General features: G+C 56.0%; 1 protein-coding gene across 1 annotated transcript; it reads right to left on the bottom strand.

The window, feature by feature from the left end:
* Positions 1 to 11335: 11335 nt before the first annotated feature.
* On the bottom strand, positions 11336 to 15600 carry FOXL3 (forkhead box L3). The gene is made up of 4 exons (XM_055393193.1): positions 15494 to 15600; positions 14951 to 15119; positions 14089 to 14709; positions 11336 to 11525 (listed from the first exon to the last, which is right to left on the bottom strand). The coding sequence occupies exons 1-3, from the start codon at positions 15598 to 15600 to the stop codon at positions 14284 to 14286; spliced, it is 702 nt and encodes a 233-aa protein (XP_055249168.1). The 3' UTR covers positions 11336 to 11525; positions 14089 to 14283.
* Positions 15601 to 24214: the final 8614 nt, after the last annotated feature.

The following is a 24214-nucleotide window of genomic DNA, read 5'->3' as shown; positions in this document are numbered from 1 at the left end:
AGTCGGCCCCGTGACCCCAGGGATGACTGCAGATGAGGTGGCTTCTTGGGGACATCTGAAAAGCTCTCATGGTCTGGACTCCATGTACGTGGCACATCCTCAGTGCCCAGCAACACCAGTCAGCCCCGGACCCGGCACCAGGCCATCAATATTCGCATCCTCAGCTGGTTGGGGGGGCGTCTGTCCAGAGCCAAGGGACGATCGGTCTTGACGCGATTGCAGACACACAAACAAACAAGCCACATAATTTCTTCCACGTCCTGCCGTGGTTCCGTGAGCGCGGGTGCCTGGCGCACGGTCCCTGCCCAATTACATCTCAATCAGTGTTAAAAGGCACCTGACATTTCCTTTTGATTTATGTATTAACCTTTACATCCAGCTCAGGCGGGCGCTGATTGCTTTCATCAGCTGCGCTGAGGCAGCTCCGAGGGGCTTCTCCGATAGCTCTTCCCACCGCGTCCCCAGGCCGAGTGCCTCCTTGAACACGGAGCTTGTTCGTGGAGACCCCAGGCTGGTGCATGAAGGCCGAGGCTGCGTCCCCCCATCCCCAGCACCTCCACTGGAGGACCGGCTCCGGGAAGCTCCAGGAGCTGCAGGTCCACGGCTCTGTGCACCCCTTTCTCTGCACAAACAGCGTTGAAAAAGACAGTGGCTGCCAAGTTTGTGTTGATGTGAGCAGTTGTGGGGCCGTGAGACTGTTCAGCTGACAGACAGGGGTGTGGGTTCCCAGAGACCCCCTCACATGTCTGCAGCCTCCCACAGCTGCCCCGTCACAGCCCCACCCTACGAGCGCACAGAAACCCACACCACACACTTGTGTGCACACTCTAATGGGCAGACTCACTTGGCACAAGCACGTGTGCTGACTGACATGCACACAGCACACACACACTCACATGCACACTCATGCACAGTCATACACACATGCACGCTCACTCACATACACATGCATGCTCACATACACAGGCATGTTCACTCACGTGCACACTCATGCACACTCAATACACACTCACGCTCACTCACATGCACACTGCACACACTCATATGCACACTCATGCACAATCATACACACATGCACGCTCACGTGCACACTCTACACTCCCACTCACATGCACACTGAACACACACTCATGTGCACACTCATGCAGTCATACACACATGCACGCTCACTCACATGCACACTCATGCACACTCAATACACGCTCACACATGTACACTGCACACAAGCACACTCACATGCACACACCCTCACATGCACACACACTCATGCACACTCATGCAGTCATACACACATGCATGCTCACTCACATGCACACTCATGCACACTCAATACACACACTCACTCACATGTACACTGCACACACGCACACTCATGCACACAGCCTCTCACATGCACACACTCATGCACACTCATGCACAGTCATACACACATGCATGCTCACTCACATGCACACTGCACCATACAGTGATGCAGTCATGCACAGTCATACACACATGCACGCTGTCTCACATGCACATTGCACAACACACTGATGCACACTCATGCACAGTCATACACACATGCACGCTCACATACACAGGCACGCTCACATACACAGGCACGCTCACTCACATGCACACTCATGCACACTCAATACACACTCACGCTCACGCACATGTACACTGCACACACCCTCACATGCACACACACGCTCACTCATATGCACACTAGTGCACACTCATATCCAAGGACACAGACTCACTCCCACTCAAAGACACACTGGCACACCCAGCAGACGTGCACACGTGGGCACACACCAGATGCTCACTCGCACACGGAACACGCGGATGGCAGAAGCAATGGAACAGACACCCCAGCACCCCCTTCAGCCCAAGGTGCCTGTGCAGGACGGGACTTCAACTCACACCTGGATGGAGGTGGCCGGGCCGGGCGATCCAGGAAGTTCCACAGACAGATGTGGGGCAGTGTGTTTTGGGTTCCAGGAGATGGTGGGGAATGGAGATAGGGGCGGGAGGGCAGCGAGTGCAGGTTAAAGGGCAGGTTGTGGCCCGGGCACCTGAGGCTTGGTGCACTGGGGACCCCGAGAGTCACGGGTGTCGTGTAGGGACCCTAGGCTGAGCCCAGCCCTGGACGGGGACTGACAGGATAGCAGGGAACAAACGGCGAGGTGGTCAGTGCCTCTGCCGTCCCCTCTTCTTCCCAAAAGCCTTTGCAGAGCTGTCCCCTCGCTAACCAAGCCCCCCCAGCCCTCGGTCCTGACCACCCAAAGGGCACGCCCCTCACAACTGTCCCCAGCAGCAGAGAGGCCAGGACAACAGCTCCGACACTCTCCTGGGCCTCAGCAGCTTCTGGGGATGCAGATTCCAGCCCCTCACAACTGTCCCCAGCAGGGGAGAGGCCAGGACCACAGCTCCCACGCTCTCCTGGGCCTCAGCAGCTTCTGGGGATGCAGATTCCAGCCCCTCACAACTGTCCCCAGCAGCGGAGAGGCCAGGACCACAGCTCCCACGCTCTCCTGGGCCTCAGCAGCTTCTGGGAAAGCAGATTCCAGCCCCGCCTCAGCTGCAGCCACTCAGAACGTGAGGGAGAACCTGCATTTGCATCCGGCCTCCCAGGCAGTTCTCACGTAACGGCTGGTAGCCACACTTACCCCGGGGCCCTGAGGCTGCTGTGCCCGTCTCTTCCGTCACGATTCCACCTTTAGGGATATGTTTCTTGGACCAAAGTACTTATCCCCCATTATTAAGCAAATACTGAATTGCTTTTGTATAAATCAGGATACTTTCCACTGCATCTGTCCGACTCTACCCAAACCGCCCTGAGCTCAGTGGAGAATGACTGGCTCAGGTGACTGGAAGGCAACACTGGGCTTCAAGCCTGGTGCTGGAAACAAGCCCTCAGGGACCGGCCTCTCCCGCCCTTTGGCTCTGCATTCCGCTGTGCAGTCCATCCTCCCACAGGCTTTCCCCGGGCGGCCGCAGGTGGCACCTACAGGCCCAGACCACATTCCACTGTGTGAACGCTCCATCCCCATCCATTCCAGCAGAAGCCCAGGGCTGGGGTCCATTCCTTGCTTTTGGGTCGCGTGATGCCTCCACCTCAATCTCTGCGGCCGAGGGGAAGGGGTCAGGTGGTGAGGCCTGGGTCTGGGACCCACTCAAAGGCAATGGTGGGCCGAGTGTGGTGGCTCACGCCTGTAATCCCAGCACTTTGGGAGGCCGAGGAGGGCAGATCACTTGAACTCAGGCGTTCAAGACCAGCCTGGGCAACAAAGTGAAACCCCATCTCTATAAAAAATATAAAAATTAGCCAGGCGTGGTGGTGCACACCTGTCGTTCCAGCTTCCGGGGAGGCTGAGGTGGGAGGATTGCTTGAGCCTGGGAGGTGGAGGTGGCAGTGAGCCAAGATCACACCATTGCATTCCAGCCTGGGCGATGGAGCCAAACCTTGTCTCAAAAAAAAAAAAAAAAAAGGATGAGGGAGGTCACCCCCACCCTAACCAGCAGGCAGGGGACAAGGGGCTGCTCCCCAGAGGAAACCCCATCAAAGGTGACTCTAAATGGCTGGTTACAGACGGGACCCTCCCTGTCCTCATGCTCCCAGGAAGAGGCCCCCATGGCCCAGGCATTGACAGGACCAAAGTGAAAATCTCCCTTAGCCCTGTAGAAGCAAACCAGTGTGGAGAGTAAGTGGCTCCTAGCCCTGCTGTGCCTGGTTCGCGGCTGGCAGGAGGCCACACCTGGCCCTGGGATGGATGGCTGTTGGGGGGTCACAGAGCCTGTCTGCCGCAGGAGTCCCTCCTCTCTAGGCCTCAGTCTCCTCATCTACAGAAAGGGATCAAATCAACCGATCCAACCTTTCACGGAGCTGCTGTGAAGGCTGAAAACGCTGCCGGGCGCTGAGCACTGAGCCTGGGAGGGCTGTTGCTTCTGGAGGCCCATGGGGTCCCCCAGCTCTGACCCAGGATAGCAGACCCCCCAGCGCACTGCTCCTGACACTGGGAAGCTGGGGCCCAGGCAGGCCCCAGAAGTCACAGGCAGGGAGAGTGTGTCTCCCAGCCCCAGCTGGGCAGACACCCTTGGGGATCCCAGGGTCCTCAGGCCAGACCCAGCACAGCTTAGGGTCCCCCCATCCACCCGGGCCTAGACCACTCGCCACGGAGGAGAGGCGTGGGCCCCTTGCGAGCAGGGAAGCCTGAGGTTTCTGGGACCGAGCTGCCAGCTTCCTCTGTGTTGAGGGAGACACCTTGAAACAGGGTTTTCCTGGCCCACATCTGGCCGAATCAGTTCATCTAAACAGAAAGCAGTGAGAAAAACTGTTCCCAGCTTTTCAGAAACTCCAGACACATGTGGCTCCTCGTCTCTGTGTTTGGGACGGCCGAGCCACCTACGTGCCTGCTCTGCGAGCCGAGGCTTTACAGGAGGCAGGAGCATGCCCAGGAAACACGTCGCAGCATCTACTGTGTGTGGGGTCAGCGGCAGGCCGGGAAGCCGGGAGGCACAGGAGCTTCGGGAGGTCAGCTGGGGGCACAAGCGCGAGGACCTCCCGCCTCCCTCGGGTGGGCGGCGGCAGGGACCCTGGAACCAGCATGACTTGTGCAAATCCTTACCCCACCTCAAACCACACAGCCCTAGGCAGGTCTCTGTGCCTCAGTTTCCTCGTCTATAACACGGGGAGGAGATGAGATGTCCCCGTTAAATATGAGATGCCTCCTCGCTTCCCGGCCTGGGGGCGTGCACCCAAACAGCTCTGCTCTACCTGGGGGCTGAGCAGAGGAGGACATTTTGCACCAGGCCTTGAAAGCCAAGTGGGTTTTTACGAGGCTACGAAGATGAAAAAGGCATTGCAGAGGGAGGAAACCAAGTGTGAGGGCGTGGAAGCGTGACCGTGGCGGGTCAGACGGAGCCAGCAGCCTCAGCTCAGCAGGACCCATTCTCTCTCCCAGCCTGTAGACAGAGAGAGGAACATTCTCACGCTGCCCAAGCATAGCCGTGGGCATTTCACATGCTGTGCTCTGTGCATGCACATGTGTGTGGCTATATGTGTGCGTGCTTGTGCATACAGGCATGTGTGTGTATGCATGCATGCTCACGTGTGCATGTGCCTAGTTGATGTGCAAGTGTGTAGGTGCATATATGTCTATGTACGTGTTTGTGTGCTCACACGTGTATGTGTGTGTGCCTATGTTGGTGTGCATACATGTGCATGTGTGTATGTGGATATGCCTGTGTGTGCATGCATGTTCACGTGTGTATGTGCCTATGTTGGTGTGCATGGGTGTGCATGCAGGTGCATGTGTGTATGTTGATATGTTTGTGTATATGCGTGCATGCTCACATGTGTGTGCCTATGTTGGTGTGCATGGGTGTGCATGTGTGTATGTTGATATGTTTGTGTACATGTGTGCATGTTCACGTGTGTGTGCCTATGTTGGTGTGCATGTGTGTGTGTGTGCAGATATGTCTATGTACATGTGTGTGTGTTCATGTGTGTGTGTGTGCATGTCCACGTGATGTTCTGTCTTTGCATCTGAGGCCTATGAAGGCAGGCCCAGTAGACAGCCAGGCACATCTGCACTTGGTCAGCCACAGGCGCAAGGAAGCTTCAGGACACCAGAGAGGGGACCTGCTGGCCCTGGGGACAAGTGGGAGAACTGCGTGAAATAAACCATTTCTCCCTCCTCTGTCTGGAAACAGCCTGGGATGGGAATCTGAAGGGCTGGATGTATTCCTGGGTTTGGCTGCTTTAAACCTGTGGTCTCTCTCAAGCCTCAGTTTCCCCACTTGTCAGAGGAGAGTGTTCTCTGCCCTGCAGCCTCCCTGGGTGATAAGGTGGCGGCTGTTTGGAGTCCCCAAAGAAAAGTCCTCCTCCTCTGCAGAACCTCGCCGTGAATGATACACAAGGCACACTTTCAACACCAGAACTTCCCATCAACAGGCTCACCAGCCTGCGGCCTGCTGACTTCTGCGGCCTGAATGCACCTTCCCTGGGTGCTAGAAACAAAGGAGGCTGTGGGTGAAACCATTCGCAGAACTTTCTCGAGGCCCTGCCTTGTTGGAACCCTCCGCCTGGACACAGTGTCTTTGAGGGGGACAACCCATCTCCCCTCTTCCTCTCCCCCAAATGCACCAGCCTTTCCTCCTGTACCATCTTCCTCTGGCTAAAGCAGTTGGCCTTCCCTGTGTGGACGAGGCCCAGAATCTGCCGCCAGGGCTGCCCTCATCCCTTCTGCTGGGTTCAGACATTAAACTGCCCCAGGGAGGAGCCTTATGCCCTGCCCCAGACTTCTTATTGTATTTGTTGACACCGTCGTCACCCAGGATTTCTGTTACTGGTGGCCAAAAGCACCTATCGAGAGAGCGTGAGGAGCCTCTGAACGGGACGGGGTGCCCTCACGGGGCAGGGCCCTTGCAGGCATCACTCTGACCATGTCCATTGCTGTTTGTCCAACACCATATACGGCCCCAGGACAGAGCGGCATTGCACAGACAGGGCCTGTGACTCCACCAGGCTAACCTGTGGAGAAGCATCACATCTGTTAACGACGTTAAACAATGAACTGCACAAGTGGGCAGATTTTTCTTGCTCTCTGGAACCAAATTGATTCAGGTAACTGTCTTAAGAGAGGCCTGGTCCAAACCCTCTCTTCTTCCTACCCCAAACTCGGGAACAAATAATGCGGTGGTTCTTGCTACCTTACCTCACTTTGCAGGAGCTGAGTCCATGTGGAGAATCCAGAGGTGGTGTCCCTGGGTGAGAATTAGCAATCGTGGGTGAGTTTCTGGACATAGGCTTGCTGGGGGCACGGAAGGACCTGTTAGCCGGTCCCAAAGGACGGGACAGGTTTCCTTGGCGAGCAGTGTGGATGTTGGAAGCGGTCGGTGCAGGCACCTAAAGGCCCCCTTGGCCCTGGCTCGGGGCAGGTGACTGGGAGGGTGCAGCGGGCGGGCATCAGGTGTGGCTGCCAGCTGTGGTGCCTCCATTGGCTGGCGAAGGCTGGGTACTCTTCTGTTGTCTCGCTCCACACAGTGCAGGGGAAGCTGAACGTGACTCGTTCGACATGGAGTCCACTGGGGACCAGTGCAGGCCCATGTGGAGCGGGAGTGTGTGGTGTATGCTGAAGTCACACCGACACACACGGGAAGTTGAGCCAGGTTCAGGTGGTGTCATTCAATTTCCTTTTCTTTTAAAAAATGGCATCGCCGCGTGACCTCTCTTCGTTTATTATAAATCTAATACTGCAAGTTTCAGTTGAGTGAACTCACATCTTATTTGGAATCTGGGTCTACAGTTGCCTAAAGCTGGTGGGAATGTAATTGTAGACAAGCATGTGAGGCCCGTTAATTTGCAATCCACGGTGAACGGCCTGGCTTGACAAGCCCCGCGCTGGGTTCTGAGGAGCCGTTCTCCAGAACGGCCAAGCGTGAGGACCGGGCACATTTGCATAAGAGGCACTTGGTATTTCTCACAGGATGAAAACATGTAATTTTGCAAATGTTTATAGATTGTTAATTTGGCTGAAGAGCAAAATCAAATTACAGGTAATAGGTTGTGTGCACTTCCCCTTTCCTGGGTCTCTCGTGTAATTACGGCAAGCGTGGAACATCAGGCCCCTCCTGGTGGAAGTGGGAGGGGTGAGCACGGTTGGTGTCCCCCAGAAGCAGGGCTACCTCGCAGCAGTGAGTCCTGCCCAGCCACGTTCCAGAGCCGGGGAAGGTTAGGCTGTGCGTGGGGAGACGGCCACACCCCGATGTGGGACCCCTGGGATCCAGAATGTTCCCACCGTCTCTGACGCTTGCTCTGGCGTCGAACAGAGCCACAGCTAGGGGATGGAGGAGGCCTTGAGCCTGTGCCCATTAACTTCCAGGTTAGAGGATGTCATTCTGCCCTCGGCTGGGCATCCTGGGCTCCTGGGATCAGGCGACTCCAGCCTCTGCACCAGCAGGCTCTGAGAGGCCCCTCTGAGCCTCACTTTCCTCCTCTGTACCATGGAGCTGTGGAGTCTGCCCCGTGCTCTGCTCACAGGGCTGTTGGGGCTTGGGGGAGGGCGGGACCCCTGTGGGAGAGCAGAGCCACGAGAACCGAGCTCTTTTACATTTCAGCTTGGACTAGGGTTCCCTCTGCACCTGCTGGAGTGGGGACCACACCTCCGAGGAGATGAGAGTGGCAGCCCCTAGCATCCTGCCAAGGGGCCCACCGCCTATAGCCCCGAGCCTTACACTGCAGAGGACCGCACCTCCGTCCTCTCTTGGACTGTCATTACATCGTCCCCTTTCGGTGGGGAGAGTTGGGGGCCCTGCGAGGCGGCGGCACAGCCCCAGAGGCTCGGGTGTGTGGAGACCCTGGGCCCTTGGACCTGCACCTGTGCTTGGAGGACCTGTCTCCCCTCCTCCAAATGCTGTCGGCCACTCTCAGGGCCCCGACACTGACCCTGTGGGTCCCTTCAGACAATTTGCTGACCCCTGAGCTCAGACCCCTCCGCACACTGGCCAGGCACGTGACCCTCTCCAAGCCTCACGCGTGCCCTGGGGGGTGTCGTGTTGCTGGCTCCGTGGGGTCCTGGGGGGGTAAGTGTTCCGAGTGTTCTTGGAACCGTGCCCAGCACGTGGAGAGCCCTCGGCAAACGCCAGCCCGTGTTTCTACCAGGATTAAGATGTCCTCCTGGGCTGATCCCGGGCCACTGGGCCTGGGCTTGCTGGGATATGGCACAGTCATGGATGACACGACCTCCCCATCTACCTCTTCCCCTCAGAGAAGCTTCTTTCTCGGGACCCTGTGAATTTATTCATCATCTGTGTGCAGGGCGCCCACTGTGTGCAGGAGAGGAAGTGACCCACATGTAGGAATTCTGAAGATTGAATGTGCTCCGTCCACTCCCTCCCAGCACCTCCTCCCGCCACCCCTCAGCCACACGTCCCGTCATCCACGCGTCCAGTGCCTCCCAGCACCTCCTCCCGCCACCCCACAGCCCCGCGTCCCGTCATCAATGCTGGGGTAGGCATTCTCAGTAGACACTTACTGTGGGACCTCAGCCTGACCAAAGACCCTCAAAACCTTGCTCCCCTGAGCCCCATCTTTAGTGGAGTTTTGTCAGTGAGACCCTCAGTCTAGCCCCAGGGGTGGCCTGAGGCACTGGACACGTGCAGCTATTTCAGGTGCACTGGCCTGAGTGCAAAGCACAGTCTCTTGTGTCTGATGAAGCCACCGGTGGTCCCCAGACTCCTGGCAGCTGGGGGCCAGCTGTGCTCGGGGAGGGTGGGGGGGCGGGGGGGGCAAGAGGGACCAGGCAGGGCCAGGAGGGGCATGGGGAGCCAGGACAGTTGGGGGAGTTCAAGGGTCGGGGGGAAGGCTGGAAGGTCTGGGGGTCCAGAAGGCGCCTGGGGACCTGGGGGTGCCACAGGGCCAGTAAGAGTTGGGGGTAGAGAGGGGCTGCAGGGAGAATGGGAGGGGCTAGGAGGCAGAAAAACCCAGGAGGACCAGGAGGTGCCAGGAGGACCAGGCAGGGCTGAGGGCACCAGGAGGGGCTGGGCAGGACCTGGGGGAGGGAGGTGGGGGTGCAAGGTGGGGCCTGGTGGGGCCAAGGGGAGGCTGGAGAGTGTAGGGGTGGTGAGGCAGTGCCGGGAGGGAGCAAAGTCGGACCCTGAGTCCCCAGGCCGCAGGCAGCCTCAGGCAGGCCCTGTGTTTGTTTTCAGTTTCATATTTTGGTGAGAAACAGCCTGTTTGGGTTCCTCCTCTGGAAAGTGTACACGGAGAGACTCCAGGGCCCTCAGCATGGAGATAAACTTGGCTGGCCCTGGGGCAGGGCTGGGGGCCAGAAAGTTAGAACCGAGCAATTTCAGGAGCCCAGCCCTGTCACAGCCTGGGGTGATGGGAGTGGGGGCACCCCTGATCCCCAAACCCAGGCAGAACCACAGAGGAAACCAAGATAGAGAGGGGAGGGCCGCCAGACCCCCGCACAGAGGCCAGTGTAGGCCTCTCAGAAGAATCCAGGCAGGAAACACCCAGCTGTGTCCTGGTGCCAGTCCCAGCCCACCAGGGGCCATGTCCTCTGGCCCCTCACAGCCCAGGTGCCATCCTGAGGAAGTCCTTGTCCCCTGGCCTGCCAGTCAGATGGGAGGGGGCCATGAGGAAGCTGACAGTGCCCAGGGGCAGACCACGGTGTCCCAGGGAAAGAGGCAGGGAGTCCGGGGGCTGGTTCCAGGAAGGCAGGTGCCCAGAGAGCCGCCGTGGCCTGGGGACTGCGGGGAGCCAGTTTCCACGGGGACACCCAGCTCAGGCCTTTATACCCCAGGGAGCTGGCCCCTTCCCTTTCTGGGTCCCAGGGCCAGACAGATGCACAGGGGCGTGAGGTGGGAGCAGAGCTGGGCCAGGGCCCATGAGTCCAGCTGAGAGCCTCTCGCCTGAGCCCTGGATGGTGCTGTGCACAGCCCGTGCCACAGGCAAGGAGCCTCGGACTCCAGTGGGCAGAGGACCCTGACGAGAACACACAGTGGCACGACTCCCGCCCGGTGCCCCTCTCTCCCAGGAAAACCAGCGCCACCGCAGACCTCCAGGGCAGCTGCCCTGGCTGGGCGACACTGAGGAGGGGCTCATGGAGACCCCCACCCTCTGCATACCATCCTCACCTTCCATGAGCACAGGAAGGAACTGGCCAGGAAGAAACACTTGGGGACAGGAGCAAGAGTAGTGTGTGGTGTATGCTGAGGCCACATTAACCAAGGCCAAGCGCCCAGACCATGGGAGGTGATTGTCCTTCTGGGCTGTGCAGGAGTTCGACATATCAGAAGGAACAGGGACAAATGGAGGCGGATGCAGGAGCTGCATATCAAGGGCTGAAGAGATAGTAAGTCTGGCCTGGACTTGGGGGCTGGGCGGGCATAGCTCTCTGCCTGCACCTCCCTCCAGTCACACTGGCCTCTGGCTCCCAGCACAGGGCTTGGCACAGGCTGCCCCCTACGCGGAATGCCCTTTCCTCCTGGCTCGTTGTTCCAGCTCACCGTCACGGCCTCAGCTCCCGAGAGCCCGGCCTGGCCATGCGCTTTGCACACTCAGTTATCCTCTGCTCAGCGCCCTGTGCGCTCCCTTCCTGACACATCCGGCGCGGGGCTCTGCAAGCACACAGAAGCCGCCTGTCTGCTTCATGCGTGTGCTGTGGGGCTGCAGTCTGGGCCTCTTGGGTTCATGGTTGCGCCCCATCTCCTAGCTCAGGGCTCACGAATGTTTGCTAATGAATAAACAAGCAGCCCCCACCCTGCTCAATCAAGGACGGAAGGAATTTGAAGAGGAAGGAGGCTTTTCTCTCTTCTTCCCCAGAAGGCAGACCAGGGGCCAATGGACAGCAGATTCCAAGAGTTTTATTTCAGCTGGGTGCAAAGGGCAGGTGTCAGCCCAGGAGGGCTCTCTGGAGGGGTGCTGCTCCGCTATACCCAGCAAGTCAGCAGTGGGGAGGAGGGGCTCATCTGTGGTCAGTTTGCACTCAGGGACCTGGTGGTTGCTCTCAAATCTGCCGCTGTCCTGCTTCCATCTGTGGGAGGGAGGAATAAACGTGGCTGGGATTCTCCATCCTCCAGGAACTACTGGGGGCCGACCCCTCATTCCTGCGACATTTGATGGAGGAACCTCTGTCCAGCTTCTGTGAGAAGGGGCGCCCTAAAGTCTCGGGGAAAGGAGCTCAGGGCCCAGGTGCCACCCAGCCTGGGAACTTTGGTCCCAAGCACAGTCATTTACACACGCCGCCCCGAACGTCCGCTCGGCAGCACCTCCCAGCTTTGTTAATGGAAGCCTGGTGATCCGTAACCCATGTGTGGCAGACATCTGCTCGGGGGTAATGCGGGGGTAATGTACATATCGATGATCAATCAGCGGATTTGCAAGAAAAGCATAAAGTATTTAATTATAATTGCGTTGGGCAAGCGTGCGTGGTGGCGGCGACATTTGAATAGGTCACAGCCAGACCTCACCCTGTTTTGTTGCTGGTATTAAATGCCATTCACTCTAAGGGCTGGGAACCTTTCTGAAGTTGCAGGGTGTCATGCACTGGCAAATTGAAAATGTCCCTTTGCTTTTAAAAATATGATTGATATCCTTTGCAAAACAAATGCTACACCTCATAGTACACAGATTTCCCCCAGTGCCGCCCTTGCCTCTCCCAGGCGTCGAGTCTACTTTTGGCCGCAAATATATCCTCAGAGAGGATGAGCTATGAAGACCTTGACTTATTTTGAGGCCCTCAAGAGTGTTTAGGAAAAGGGGTTTTGCTGTTGTTGTTCCAAATCAGGCTTTGCTTACCAGAGCAAAGTGCAGGAAATCAAAAGACAAAATGTAAATTTTATTTCCTCCGTTGGTAGCAGAAAAATATATCTTCAGATACTTTCTTTGCCATATACTTATGTATGGGAGCATCTGCCTCTTATGACCATCTAAATTACATCTTGTATGATTTAAATCTATGCTTTTAGCACAACCAGCAAAGGGATATAAATAACAGGAGTACAGACAGACACAGGTCACACACCACGATACACACAGACACACACACACACACACGTGTACACACCATGCTGGTAGCCTGTGCAAGCCAGCATGGAGGGGGTGAGGAGCCAACCCGGAGCTGCATGCCCTGATGCAGGTTCCCATCTGTGAAACGGGCGTGAGAGCCGCAGCGCCCATCTCCTAGGATCCTACACCCGGTGGGCGGCGGGAGCACCAGGAACGTGGCTGCTCTCCCAGCAGAGAGTTCTGGAAACCAGAAGCTGATATTTGCAAAGGAGAGGTGTCCACATTGCAAGCCTCATTTCCACTTCCAGGAACAGGCATTTGAGGCCGGGCTCCGACTCCTTCTCCCTGGCTGAAGGGTGCCCTTGTAGGCAGAGGCTGCCGTTGTCCGGGCCCGGAGGCCAGGGAGTGGGTGCATCATCACCGGGCCAGGCGTTCACAGCGTCTGTCAGCAACGGCCTTCCTCCCTCTTCTCAAAACAAAGACCCAAACACATGGAGTCTATTTACAGGGCAGGTGAGTGGGGGAATACTTGGATTCTTCCGAATAGAGACGAAGCTGGGGCCAAGCATCTTTTGCATGTTCTGGTCTGTCTCTGCAGCCCGCCTGCCTTCACGGCCGCCCAGCCCCTGTTTTTAAGGGTCCGACAGAGCAAGACTATGTAATTCCCAAACGAGACAGCCAGCCTCGTTGGGCGTGTTTTTGCCATTCACAAAATTAGCCAATCGTTGTCACCGAGCAAATCAGATTAGGTGTAATCCATACTAATGTTCAAATTAAGTCACTGAAAGCAATTAACTCTGCAAAAATGGGCTGGTGAAAAATGATAAGGCTGGTCAAATAGTTTCACTGTGCATAATTGTGTTTTTAGAATGCCCCTCTCTACACAGTAATTAAACCGTTTATGTTTCAAGTGGACTGCACCTACCTCGGATACTCATAACCGTGCACTGTGAGGTGTCACAGGAATTTTATCAACAGCCTGCTCTCTTGGGCACCTGATTTTTTGGGAATCCAGCTGATGGAAGGTGCCTGAATCAGGGCTTACTCCCTGCTCAGAAGAATCAAGAAATTTGGACTTGCCGCAGTATCATCCCAAATCTGGGCCCCGCCTTCCCACCTTGCCTTTCTCCCTTCTGGTATAAAAAGCACAATGGATTTCTTAAACTGTCACCAAAATACTCGGCTGACACAACAAGATACATTTGTCACTTCTGATCACGTCACCGCTAGCACGGACACCATCATCAGCCTTGGGGTGACTAATTCGTGGGGCCGATTGCCATCTCTCTTCACGGTTTGTGCCTTACCACTATTATTTTAACCATGGGGACGACGTGAACCAGCCCACTGACCGCACACTGGGCACTTGTGGCTTATTGGGGTGTGGCTGCCTAGAAAACTCGCCCTCAAGTGACCGAGGAATGAAATATCTCCCGGCTCCAGGGAACATGACCCTGTGTTTATTCCTCAGAGCAAGAGCACTAGGTCAGTCCAGAGCAAACCCTTAGGTAAAACCAGAACCCAATGGGGTTTTCCCTGCAAGAGAACTGTTTTCCCAACAGGTCAAGTCACAGCCTCACAGTCTATACCTTTAAGGAGCTCCGCCTCCGCCTGTCCCCCCAGTCCAGGCCTGGTGTGGCACCTGACCTTCTGTCTGCAGGAGAAATTGTAGGATTTGCCGAACCCTGGCTTCCTGGCTCAAGGTGGGGCTGGAATGGTCTTTCCAGGGAGGGTCCGGAAAAGACCCCAGACTGAACTGCAGGGGCCTCCAGGGTGGCTCCACATCACATTGTCCAAAAGTGGAGTCCCACGTTCTCCAGCCGCGGGTATCTGCCCTCTTGTGCGAGGCAGGGCGGCTTGAGCCCAGGGAAGGGGTCTGGGGAGGACAGGATGTAGTCGATGCTGAACTTGAGGTCCCGGGGGTGCTCCTTCCCCGGGGGGGCGGGGCCGGCGGGGGGCTCACCGCCCGGGGCGCCCTCGCCAGCGCTGTCCGGGGCCAGGCGCCCCTGAGCGGCGGGAGGCTCTGGCGGACCCGACGGCCCCTGGGCGCCCCCCGCGCGCGGACCCCTCGGCCCCTCGCGCTTGGGACCGCGCCGCCGCCGCCGCCGCCGGTAGTTGCCGTTCTCGAAGAGGTCTAGCAGCGACTCGCAGCCGCCCGCGAACGTCCAGTAGTTGCCTTTGCCCTTCTCGTGGCCCTCGGACCGCGGCACCTGCGCGCGCGGAGGGAGGGGCTGGGAGCGGCTCCGCTGCACGGTGCGCCCGCCCGCCTTGTCCCCTCGGGGCGCCCTGGACCGGGGCGAGGGTGGCGCACTGCGCAGGTGGAGGCGGCCCCGTGGGCTGAGGACGGACCTCCCCGCAGCCGCCGCGGTGCCCTCCCTTCCCCGCCACCGAGGCCCTGGCGCAGGTGTCGCCACGCGGGGACACCCGGGGCCCGTCGGGGGCGGCGCTCACCTTGACGAAGCAGCTGTTGAGGGACAGGTTGTGGCGGATGGAGTTCTGCCAGGCGCGCTGGTTGGCGCGGTAATAGGGGAATTTGCGCATGATGAAGTCGTAGATGCCGGACAGGGTCACCCTCCCCGCGGGGCTCTGCTGAATGGCCATGGCGATCAAGGCGATGTAGCTGCGGAGCCTGGGGGTCAGGCGGGGTCTCCGCGGGGCAGCCCCCCCGTCTTTACCCCCATCCCGCAGGACGCCGTGGGGCGCAGAGGCGGAGGAGCGAGGCGGTGTTGGGGAAAGTGTCCCCGCAGCTCGCGGTCCCCGGCGCCACCCAGACCCCAGAAGCTCTTCCCCGAGCTGCGGAGGCCCCTCCCCGCGAGGCCAAGAACCCTCCCTGGCTCTCCCCAAAATAGGGACAAATGCGTCCTTTCTCTGAGCTCCGCCGGAGAGAAGAAAGCTCCCCCGCCCTTCCTTCGTCCCAGGCAGGTCCCGGCTACCTGGGACCCCTGCAGGGTGGGTCACTGTCCCCCAAACCCCCACCACTGCCCCCGCAGTCACCTGTACGCGGGCCGCGTGAGCCTCTTGTCTTCGTCGGAGCTGCCGGCGGGGTAGTCGTCGGTGTCGTAATTGAAGCAGTTGTAGGGATACTGCGAGCTGTCAAACATCCTGGCGCGCCCGGCGCTTGCTGGGGGTCCCGGCTGCAATTGCCGCCTCCTCCGCGCCGCCCGCCGGCTTCGCGCAGAGCCCTCTCCACGCGGCCCAGCAGCGACTGCACTGCGGACTTCTCTCCGCCGGAGCGGGAACCTGGGCTCCTGGGGTCCCCCGCCTGCCCCCACCGCGTCCTCTCGCATCCAATCCCGGCGCGGGGGAGGCCCCAGCCACCGGTAAAGCGGCCGAGGGGAGCGGTGTGGGGCGTCTCGGTGACCCTCTGACCGCCTCGGGGGGAGGGAGGAGGAGGCGGCGCGCTGGGTGGTCCGACGGGCGGGGCGGCCCCCCCTACCCCGCTCCCTTCCTGGGGCGCTCAGGGCAGGGATCGCTCCGTCCCCGTCCCTGAAGGCAGCTTGGGGTGTCCTCGCAGGCTCTCTGCACTGGCGGAAGTCTCCTCGGAGCGCCCGGGTGCCGTGCGCCCCGGTCCCGTGCGCCCTGGGCGCGCCTGAGACTCGGTGGTGCTTTCCGGGCGCCGGGATCCCCGGGAGGACGCTTGGGTCTCAGCAGAGAGCGCAGCCCGGAGTCGGCGGCGGAGACCAGGACTGTGGCCCCCTCCGCCACCTGCACTGTCCGCCGCTCTCCACCCCAGAGCGGCCGCGGGGTCCAGGCCAAATCCGTGGGGCCCGGCGGGCGTCTCCCGGCCTTGGTCAGTGGGTCAGCTGAGCCAGAGACCCAGGTCCCAGCGCTTTCTGCAGCGCCCTGTGCTCCCGTCCAGCGGCCTCTCAGTGCCTGGAAGTGAGTCCCCGCCAGGGCCCGGAGGGAGGGGGACTTCCCATCCGCAGAGTCGCCGCTTCACGGGTCTCCTCTGGGTCGAAGCTCCGTTTTAGGCGCACGCAGAGGGAAGAGAAGAGAAGCCATCCGGGTTAGGAAATTCTGGAGAAAAGTAGAGAGGCGGGATCTTACGGGAGTAGGGGTTTTGTTTCACAGTAGACATGAGACTGAATAGTATTTCCAGGAATAATCTGCAGAATTCTGACCGACAGCCGTGTCTGTGAGTCGGCCTGAGGCCAGAAAGCCCGGGATAGATACAGCCTTCACCAGGAAATGTCATCTTCACAGCAGCACCTTCAGCTCTGAAACAACCCAGACAGCGGGGCCTGGGGGCTCATACTTGAAACCGCAGCGCTTTGGGAGCCCGATGTGGGAGGATCACTTGAAACCAGGAGTTAGAGACCAGCCTCAGCAGCAGAGTGAGACCCCCTGTCTCTATAAAAAATAAATGAATGAATGAAGTTGTTAAAATACGAGGTGACTCATGCTGCTTGCACCCAGCTGGCCCCAGGGGTGCCTGGAGCTGTCGCTGCCCTTGGTAAAACCGCATCTGCAGGCCGGCTCAGCGCCCCTGGGGTCCCCCTTGGAGGAGAAACGTGGCACGTGGGGGTGGGCACATGCAACTCCTCCTTCTGCAGTGGGCACTGTGGCTGCCTGGCCTCGCTCGGGATCCGAGTCACACTCAAGCTGAAACACACTTCAGTGACTCCGTATTGTCCCCTTAATCGGATGTCAAAACTAAAAACGCGGCCAGCACGGTGGCTCACGCCTGTAATCCCAGCACTTCGGGAGGCCGAAGCGGGTGGATCACCAGGTCAGGAGATCGAGACGATCTTGGCTAACACGGTGAAAGCCCATCTCTACTAAAAATACAAAAAAAATTAGCCAGGCGTGGTGGTGGGCACCTGTAGTCCCAGCTACTCAGGAGGCTGAGGCAGGAGAATCACTTGATTCCCACACGTGCAAGGGAAACAGAGAGCCGGCGATCAGCCAGTCGGGAGCTGCAGCCTGTTTTGGGGACATTCACAAAGACCAGCAGTGAATCTCACAAATCCAGCGGCTCTCGGACACATCCAGCGAAATGTGTGAGTTCTAGACAACACGAGCAATAAGACGCCATTAATCAACCCCGAAAATACAACAGTGACTTAGGTTGATTCTGATGCATATCTACGTGGCAAAAATATAAAATTGTAATCTTGATAAACATCAAATCTTGCTTGTATTTGGCCTAGAGGGGATAGAGGAGGATGAAACTGGTAGGGAACATGGGGGACTTCAGGGTTATCTCTGTGATATCTGGTTATGTGTTTTTTTTTTTAGACAGAGTTTCGCTCTTGTCACCTGGGCTGGAGTGCAGTGGCGCAATGTCGGCTCACTGCAGCCTCCGCCTCCCAAGTTCAAGCGATTCTCCTGCCTCAGCCTCCGGAGTAGCTGGGACTACAGGCGCCCACCACCATGCCCAGCTAATTTTTGTATTTTTAGTAGACACAGGGTTTCACCATGTTGGCCAGGCTGATCCTTGAACCCTTGAGTTCAAGCAATCCACCTGCCTTGGCCTCCCAAAGTGCTGGGATTACAGGCATGAGCCACTGCACCTGGCCAGGTTATATCTTACTTGTACATTTTTAATTAAAAGCAGTTTTTGTTGCAGAAAGCTTATAAAATAGAAGAAGGTGTAAAACATCTCCTAGAACTCCGTGATTCCGAGCTGGCCGCTGCTCACACTGTGGTGTTTGTGTTTCTAATTCTGGAGTGTCAGTGCTGTTTGTAAACTGCCATCATAGAATGTGGTTCAAAAACTTGATTTCTGATGTCTATGGACTGTTGAATGTGTCAGAATTCATTTATCAAACATAATGAAATGTATCTGGGGAGCACGTAATGTCAGGAACCTCATAATATGAATAATCACCTGCCAATTTCTAACTATAGATTTATTAGTGCTGAATTTCCTTAGACATCAGACAGATTTTTTTTTTTTTTTTTTTGAGATGGAGTCTCACTCTGTCGCCCAGGCTGGAGTGCAGTGGCGCGATCTCAGCTCACTGCAAGCTCCATCTCCCGGGTTCACGCCATTCTCCTGCCTCAGCCTCCCGAGTAGCTGGGACTACAGGTGCCCGCCACCACGCCCGGCTAATTTTTTGTATTTGTAGTAGAGATGGGGTTTCACTGTGTTAGCCAGGATGGTCTCGATCTCCTGACCTAGTGATCTGCCCACCTCGGCCTCCCAAAGTGCTGGGATTACAGGCGTGAGCCACCGCACCTGGCCATCAGACACAATTTTTAAAAAGAATATTAGGAAAATACTTAGGAAAAGTGTCTGCTTTGCTGGAGTGCTTGCTCTTTCTTCAGTATTTTTTAGCCATTCTCTGAACTAGACAGTTACTAGGGAGGCATAAATTCTCAAAAATAAAATCAGCTGATATTCTGAAACCACATAATTCAAAGTGAGGAACTATTTTCTAGGAATTGATTTTTTATTTTATTTTTTTAAGAATAGAAGCCTGGGACACGTATGGTAGCACATGCCTGTAGTCCCAACTTTTGGGAGGCTGAGGCAGGAGAATGGGGTGAGCCTAGGAGGTCGAGGTTGCAGTGAGCCATGATTGTGACCCTGCGCTCCAGCCTGGGTGACAGAGCAGAACCCTATCTCTTAAAAAAATAGTTTTAATGGAAACAATAGAAGCCTTTGAGGTTTGCTCATCTGAGCGCCCACCAGCCTCTGACCCTGTGAGCTGCCCTTCCGACCTGACAGCCACACAGCCACCTGGACCTTGGGTCGGCCTGGTCTTCTCCCATCGGTTCTGCTGGAACTCCTCAGAGCGAGGAAGGAGCCTGGATCTTCTGCTTCTGCCTCACTTGTGCCTGATGCGTGGACGGGCTCAGGGAGAAACAGAGAAATGAGACACACGTCGCTTTTGCAGCCCAGCCTAGCCGGCATCGGAACACGTTCTGCGTCCCTGCATTGATTGTGATCCTGGCAGCCAGCATAGACGAGGACATCAGCATCCCGAGGTTCTCCTTGGCACGCAGTCGCTGCTGCTTTAACATCAGAGGCAAAACGCAGTGTTTATGAGGTCTCAGACTTCAAAAATTCTACACAGAATCCTGCATTTTGGTGTCAAGAGCCGCTAAAGAAAGAGCACAGCCCATGACATCAACTCTGCCCTGGAAATGGGGCCGGCAAACCTCCTGCGAGCCTCCTGCACCTGCCACCAGCATCTCACACCATCTCCTTCCGCTGAGAACGCCTTTCCCGACGGCCCAGTAAGTGCCCTCACCTCTCACCTCTCACTGGCCTGGGAGAGTCACTTTCACCCCTTGGTCAGTCACTCCCGCCGGGAGGATAAGATCTTCTCCCTGGAAATGCCAGGCTGGTGCCCGAAAGGGAGGTCAGCACTACCCAGACCCCGAGGACTGAGGCAGGAAGGGGGTGGCCCCATGTAAGAGTCAACGGTCTGTTAAAGAAAGAGGGAACAGAGTCCGGGTGCCCCAAAACAACCATGTCCACCACAGTGAAATAAATTGGGGAAGTTTCTCTCCTGCTAAAGAAAGAGCCATGAGTACACACTTATAAAAATTGCCAGCGTTAGACTTGTTTCTTTTGAGAATTTTTAGGGGAGGGGCCTTATCCTCTCCCAGGGAAAGAGACTCTTGTAGACAGTGAGTGGTATCATTGCTTTTCACGCCTGTGACTTGGGGCACTCCTCCTGGGTCACACATGTCAGCAGAGCAGAGTGAGTGGCGCAGTGTGACCCGACCTGGCTTAGGGTCCTGTCCGAGCCCCGCTCAGCGGACCCCAGATCATAAAAGCTACACATCGGAAAATAAACACAATAAATCCCAGCCACAGCCCCAGGGGCGGGGAAGAAAATGAAATAAGGCCGAAGTCCAGGAGGAATTTCCCCTGACCGCTTCATCACAGGGAGGTATTTGCAGACCTGCCTGGAGACCCCACTAAGCCTGCTTTGACCCAAAGAAGAGTGAGGAGAGTCCCTGCCCCTTTCTGTCCCCACGCTGGGACCAGGCTGCAAAACCAGGATGTGTGCTGGCCTATGCCCTGGTTCTGAAGGAGCCAGCACCCTAGAGGGAGCCTGGGGCCTTGCCCGCCTTCCCTTCCAGGGCTCCTCCCCAGGGCCAGCTGGGTGCAGAGCAAAGGGGCCTCGCAGAGACCACACAACGCCGAGTGCTCGCGAGGTGGCCCACGACGACCCCCACCCCACCGTGCTCCCGAGCCTCAGCACCCTCATCTCTCTGACAGGTCTAATTATGTGGGTTAATTAGACCTGTGTAATTATTGACTAGGTGTCTCAGCCGGGTTGTCTGACTCCGACATGAAGTGTCTAACACTGCGTAGCCCACGGTAGGCGTTCGGGAAGCAGCACAATGGCTGGCATCCCCTCGGCTCGCCCCAGAAGGGAGGGAGGGCGAATTCCGACTCAGGCAGGCAGAATAAACTCAAGGCTTGGGTGAGCCAGGCTGGGTGGTGGTGGTCGCACTGATCTCCAAGGGGCGGAATATCATTGAAATAGCTTGGAGAGGTTTCCCTCCTGCTGAAGCAAAGGCAGGCATGAGCACACATTTATAAAAATCGCTGGCATTAGACTTGTTTCTTTGGAGAATTTTTGAGATGGGCAAGTATGACTGTAATCAGCTGAAATGCTGAAACCACACAATTCAAAGCGAGGAACTGTTTTCTGGGAACTGATTTTTTTTTATTTTAGAAAATTCGGCTGGGCACCGTGGCTCACGCCTGTTATCCCAGCACTTTGGGAGGCCGAGGCGGGCGGATCACCTGAGGTTAGGAGTTCGAGACCAACCTGGCTAACATGGTGAAATCCCGTCCCTACTAAAAATACAAAATTAGCTGGATGTGGTGGTCGGCACCTGTAATCCCAGCTACTTAGGAGGCTGAGGCAGGAGAATCACTTAAACCTGGGAGGCAGGGGTTGCAGTGAGCCGAGATCACGACATTACACTCCAGCCTAGCTGAAAAGAGCGAAACTCTTTCGAAAGAAAGAAAGAAAAAAAGAGAGAAAGAAAGAGAGAGAGAGAAAGAAAGAAAGAAAGAAAGAAAGAAAGAAAGAAAAATTCGTGAAAGAAAGAAAGAAAGAAAGAAAAATTCGTGCTTCCCTAGGAGCCATCTAGTTCAGAGAAGGACAAAAAAATGGAAGCAGGAACAAGCTCCCCAGCAAAGCTGACCCTTTTCCTAATGATTGTCCTAACATTTTCCCTGATTGCCGGAGGACGTAAATTCAGTGAGCCTGGTGTATTTGTTCACAGTTCCTTCTCATTTCTACCACATGGATATCAGGACACACGTTTAAAGATAATTTCTAAAGGGCTGCTGAGTCCGGAGATTGTGTAATTTGACTAGGGGATGTCGACCTCACCTTGGCTTATATGTTAATGACATAATCAATAGACCACATGTTAATATATTAATGATGCTGGTAACCGTGACTGCCCCTTCCAGAGGGCAACACGGCCGTCGGCTCAGGGAGCACAGTCCGTCTATCCAAGCTTCCAGTGAAAGAAAGTATTTACAGAGGCATGTCTCAGTCTAAAGCAAACGTTTTCTGAACCTCGATAGCTGAGCACTTGTCGCAGGCAGCCCTCTGGGAGGGGAACACGTGTGGGGCCGCTCTGGCCGAGGGGTCCAGCCGTCGGAGTCGGCATCTGCTGCCAGGTTCCTTTCCTTACTGAGTCTTTAGAAAGAATGGAAAAAGCTTAAAAGCATTTACTCTTCGAGGATCCTTGACTGTACGGAAGCCTATTTAAGGGTGCGTGCTCTGTAGCACTGAAGGGACACACCGTGTGCATCCTCGATGCAGAATCGATGGAGGCTGGCGATCCTGACACGCGGGTGCACCCGAGAAGGTGGGGCGGCCGGGAAGGGGCACCAGGAGGGGCCGTCCACGTCCAGAGGAGGGGTCCATGGTTAACAGGGCCCCGGGCAGACAGGGTGGGGATCTGGGTCCCCTTAGGAGAGTGAAGGTGGCATTCTGGGAGGAGGGGCCAGCAGCCCGATGCCCACTTGGCGGCAGCCCCCTCCCCCAGCGCTCAGCAGGACAGGCCTCAGGGAGTCTCCTGAGCCGGCCACACAGAGCCAGGTAACGGGACGCCCATCAGACGTCTTCGCTGTGAAGGTGGAGTGTAAGCAAGGATGATAAACGTTTAAAAAATAATTTTAACTTTTATTTTAGGTTCGGGGCACGTGTGCAGGCTTGTCACGTGGGTATACGGAGTGATGCTGAGGTCTGGGGTACAATCGATCTCATCACCCAGGTACTGACTACCCAACAGTCAGATTTTCAACCCTCACCCCCTCCTTCCCACTCTGGGAGTCCCCAGGGTCCACTGTTTAACCCTCGCCCCCTCCTTCCCGCTCTGGGAGTCCCCACTGTCCACTGTTCAACCCTCACCCCCTCCTCCCTGCTCTGGGAGTCCCTAGTGTTTACTGTTTCCATCTTTATGTCCACTAGTACCTAATGCTTAGCTCCCATGTATTAGTGAGAATATGCAGTATTTGTTTATTTGTTTTTCTGTTCCTGGTCTTTTTTTTTTTTTTTTTGAGACAGAGTCTCGCTCTGTCGCCCAGGCTGGTGTGCAGTGGCGCGATCTCGGCTCACTGCAACCTCCGCCTCCCGGGTTCATGCCATTCTCCTGCCTCAGCCTCCCAAGTAGCTGGGACTACAGGCGCCCGCCACCACGCCCAGCTAACTTTTGTATTTTTAGTAGAGACGGGGTTTCATCATGTTGGCCAGGCTGGTCTCAATCTCTTGACCTTGTGATCTGCCCACCTTGGTCCCCCAAAGTGCCTGTTCCTGGGTTAATTTGCTTAAAATGACAGCCTCCAGCTCCATCCACGTTGCTGCAAAGGACACGATTTCATTCTTCATGACTGTGTAGTATTCCACGGTGTACACACACATTTTCTTCATCCAGCCCACTGTCGGTGGACACCTAGGTGGATTCCGTGTCTTTGCTCTTGTGAATAGTGCTGAGATGAACATATGAGTGTGTGTGTCTTTGTGGTAGAAGGATTTATCTTCTTTTGGGTGTATTCCCAGTAATAGGATTGTGGGTTGAATGGTAGCTCTGTATTGCGTTCTTTGAGAAATCGTCGAGCTGCTTTCCAGAGTGGCTAATTTACATTCCCACCAACAGTGTTTCAATGTTCCCTTTTCTCCGCAGCCTCGCCAGCATCTGTTGTTTTTTGACTTTTTAATAATAATCTTTCTGGCTGGTGTGAGACGGACTCTTGTTATGACTTTGCATTTCTAATGAGTAGGGATGTTGAGCAAGTTTTCATGTTTGTCGGTTTCTTATATGTCTTCTTTTGAGAAGTCTCTGAGTCTTTTGCTCACTTTTTAACGGTTGTTTTTTGCTTGTTGAATTGTTTACGTTCCTTATAGACTCTGGATATTAGACCTTGCTGGATGCATAGTTTGTTTACATTTTCTCCCATTCTCTAGGTTGTCTGTTTATTCTGTTGATAGTTTCTTTTTCTGTGCAGAAGCTCTTTAGTTTAATTCGGTCTCACCCAAGTTTTCTTCTAGAATTCTTATAGTTTGAGGTCCCACACTGAAATCCTTAATCAGCCTTAAGTTTTGTGTATGGTGAAAGGTAGGGGTCCAGTTTCAATCTTCTGCGTACACCCAGCCAGCTATCCCAGCACCGTTTATTGAATAGGGAGTCCTTTTCCCATTGCTTATTTTTGTCGACTTTGTCAAGGTCAGATGGCTGTAGGCGTGTGGCTTTGCTTCTGGGTTCTCCATTCTGTTCCACTGAGAA

This window comes from Gorilla gorilla, chromosome 6 (assembly GCF_029281585.2).
Source record: "Gorilla gorilla gorilla isolate KB3781 chromosome 6, NHGRI_mGorGor1-v2.1_pri, whole genome shotgun sequence".
Classification (NCBI taxonomy): domain Eukaryota; kingdom Metazoa; phylum Chordata; class Mammalia; order Primates; family Hominidae; genus Gorilla; species Gorilla gorilla.
Note: the sequence above shows the minus strand (reverse complement) of the source record. Positions and strands in the feature narration are given on the sequence as shown.